Source organism: Mesoplodon densirostris, chromosome X (genome assembly GCF_025265405.1).
Source record: "Mesoplodon densirostris isolate mMesDen1 chromosome X, mMesDen1 primary haplotype, whole genome shotgun sequence".
Lineage (NCBI taxonomy): Eukaryota > Metazoa > Chordata > Mammalia > Artiodactyla > Ziphiidae > Mesoplodon > Mesoplodon densirostris.
The window spans coordinates 114998607-115002087 of record NC_082681.1 but is presented as its reverse complement, the minus strand read 5'-3'; the positions used below and the strand labels follow the sequence as shown (position 1 = coordinate 115002087).

At 47.1% G+C, this 3481-nt stretch overlaps 1 protein-coding gene across 1 annotated transcript; it reads right to left on the bottom strand.

Moving 5' to 3' along the window:
• Positions 1–2162: 2162 nt before the first annotated feature.
• LOC132481750 (melanoma-associated antigen B18-like) lies at positions 2163–3209 on the bottom strand. Its single transcript, XM_060086551.1, has one exon. The coding sequence runs from the start codon at positions 3207–3209 to the stop codon at positions 2163–2165; it is 1047 nt and encodes a 348-aa protein (XP_059942534.1).
• Positions 3210–3481: the final 272 nt, after the last annotated feature.

Here is a 3481-nt window from a genome sequence, read left to right as displayed (position 1 = left end):
AAGCTGCTTCGCAGGTAAAACAAACTAAATTCCCCCATTTGAGGATGTTACTTAATTTGTATGTGGGGTTGTCCACCCCAGTTGGATGCAACTCAGAGGTCGTAGAATTTGTGTCAAGGACCAACAATGTCCCCCCTGGGTGCCTTTCCATCCAACTCACCTGTATTTTTATTCACTTCTTCACCACCTAATATGGAGCCCTCCCTTAAGAGTTTGCAAAATTATACTCAAGATAACCTAATTAAAATGTCTTTGTGTGTGTGTGTGTGTGTGGTATGCGGGCCTCTCACCGTTGTGGCCTCTCCCGGAGCACAGCAGCCATGGCTCACGGGCCCAGCTGCTCCGCAGCATGTGGGATCTTCCTGGACCGGGGCACGAACCCGTGTCCCCTGCATCGGCAGGCGGACTCTCAACTACTGTGCCACCAGGGAAGCCCTAAAACGCCTTTTTAATGCCTGAGATATGGTTCTCAGCATTCCACCTCAAGGGCGTGTCACCTTTATTTCTCATAAATTCCTTGGAGATGCTGTGCATAAAACAACTAGATTGTGCTCTGTGTTCAGCTGCACTTGAACAAGAGCACAGGACCCCTTCCATTTCTGCCCGAGGAGCTTTTCCTGTGGTTTATTGATGATACTAAAGTAACTCTTATGAACAGGTTTGCATTCCAGGGTTTTGTCCTCCAACTCTGAGAAACAGCGTTTGTATACCTGGCCTCTGCTCACCAGTCCCACAGCCTCATCTAGTCTACCACCCAGCTTAAATTAACAGGATATCCCACTAAGTGATTTGTATTTTCCCCAAACCCCAAACTTCTGTTCCCCAGGGAATTTGTACCTTATTGTTTTCACCCTCCCCCTCCCACGTCTCCCAACCCCATCCCTGTCCCATTACCTCCTTACTCCTTCTTACTTGTCCTTTAGGTCTTAGAGGGTATTTCACCATCTTCTCTATATAATTATGGCTCCTTGACTGTACAGTTCTAAAGGCAGGGTGTTTTGTATCCTAGTTTCACCATTTATAACACCATAATTTTCAAAGAGCAGATGCTCAGTATTTGGAGAATGAATGAGCCAGTGAGCATGAGCTGTAGCTTATAAGTGTTTTATTTCTCCTACATTCTTTTTTTTTTTTTTTTTTTTTTTGCGGTATGCGGGCCTCTCACTGTTGTGGCCTCCCCCGTTGCGGAGCACAGGCTCCGGACGCGCAGGCTCCGGACGCGCAGGCTCAGCGGCCATGGCTCACGGGCCCAGCCGCTCCGCGGCATATGGGATCCTCCCAGACCGGGGCACGAACCTGTATCCCCTGCATCGGCAGGCGGACTCTCAACCACTTGCGCCACCAGGGAGGCCCTCTCCTACATTCTTTAATAAGCTAAGCAAATCCAGGTATGTATCTTTTATTTTTACAGAATAACAGACTAAAATGGATAAGGTAAACCAAGAACTGCACATTTTTTAACCTTTTTTTCTCCTGTATTTTTTTTAACATCTTTATTGGAAGTCTCCTGTATTTTTTGATCCCAGTAATTTTACTGAAAAAAATTTTGACATTTCCAAAGAAATGCCTATTACCATGCCATGTTTTATTGTTCTAGTTCAATAAATACGAAAGGTTTCCCAATTTGTGTTACAAAATAATAAAACTCTTAATCTTAACTCTATTAAGTTAAATCTAATAAATATGTAACTGAGGTCACTAATAAATTTAGATTCTGAAATTATTATACCTTCTATTAAAGAAACAACATTGCAACTATAACAAAAGGAAAGAAAGAGAAAGGAAGGAAGGGAGGGGAGGGGGAAAGAAAAGAAAAGAGAAGAAAAAGGAAAAGAAAAGAAAAGGGAGAGAAAAGATTAAACTCTAAATTTACCATATAGAATAGGAACACAAAGAGGATAGTACTCTGTGTTCCCTATAGACCCACCCTGGCCATCCACAACTTAGAATGTTACTGCTCTTTTTCCACAAGGAAAACAATCTTCTCAGACTTCATCATTTGAACTATAACCTAAATAAAAAAGAAAAAAAGGTAAAATTCCAAGTTAGCAATACACAACAGGAACTCAGGGATACACCCTTCTCCAGTCCCACCCTGGCCCTCCACTATTAGAACACTGACACACCTTTTCAACCAAAAAGGGAGGAACCAGCCTTGAACTTCACGTAGCCTGGGAGAAGTTGCTGGCCGTGGCCCTGGAGCGTGCACTGGCCATAGCAGCAGTACAAGCCCTGGCTGCCATTCTTGCTTGGGCTCTCTCTGCCTCGTCTCTCATGGCTTCTTCATAGCAGGCTGGGAAGGCACTGGGCACTGTATCATGAACCTTGGCTAAAAACTCCAGGATTTTCATCTTGCTGGTTTCAACGTGGGCTCGTGGACCCCATAGGAACTCATAGCGCGGAGGATCGCTGTTGGCCACCTGGCGGTACTCCAGGTACTTTAGCTGCACCAAATCTTCAGTGATGAGCTTCTTGGGATCCCCATAGATGAAGTGCTTCCTTCCAGCACGTACACCCATCGTATTCAGCACTTCCCAGATCTCCTCTTCAGGGGCACAGTTGCCGTTCATGAAGATCACACCCAGCACCATCATCAGGAGCCCGGTCTTGGGTATGTTCTCTTCTTCATTCATCGTTCCATTGGAGGTGAGGTCTAGTTTGCTGACAAGGGCATAGCAGTGCCCGACAGGATCCACTTCCTTCAAATCAAGACCAAAGATCAGCTCCATGCGCTCAGAGGCTCTCTTGAGGATCTCACTGAAATGACGCTTGTGCTTTTTGATAACACACTGCAGCATGTCTGCCTTAGTAATTGGCTCTTTGGTTTTATACTTCTGCAGCAGGAAGTGCACCATCCAAGCCACCTTCATTGTTAAAGGATCTCTGCGTGAGCCCTCAGTGCCCTTGGAGGATTTTGAGCTTTCCTTCTTTGGGCTGTTGGTACCTTCATCTGAATTGGTGCATGAAACAGCTGCACTAGCACTGGTGGTTCCCTGAGGTCCCTCAGGACTGCTAGGTGTCCCAGCAGCAGGCATCTTCTGAGGCCTGTCCTCAGAGAGAGGATAGACAAAGGAAGGGGAGTCTCCTGCTGCCGCCGCCGCCGCCGCCGCCGCCCCAGTGGCCTGAGCATCCTCCAGACTCTGGGTCTCAGCATGGGCCTGGCGGCGTTTCTCACGGGCACGGAGCTTACTCTTCTGACCTCGAGGCATGATGCCTCTGGTCAGGGACTGCAGGCAGTTGTTTAATCTGTCAAGGTTGATGAGAGGTCACCGAAGAAGACAGAGGAAGAGATGGTGTGTATAGCCTCAGTAGGGAGATTTTTCTACCTTGGCTCCAAGAAAAGCTGCCTCTGCTTTTCCCCTTAAGGGTACTGTTTTAGGAACCCGCGAGACAGGGGCCGGCAGGACTCTGTGCACCTCCTCTGTTCTGCAGGAGCTTGTCACCTCAGTTCTAACCCAGGATACTAAACTTGACTCCTGAC

Excerpts from the sequence above, each read along its gene's own strand:
- LOC132481750 (XM_060086551.1), bottom strand. The coding sequence starts at position 3,209 with ATGCCTCGAGGTCAGAAGAGTAAGCTCCGTGCCCGTGAGAAACGCCGC.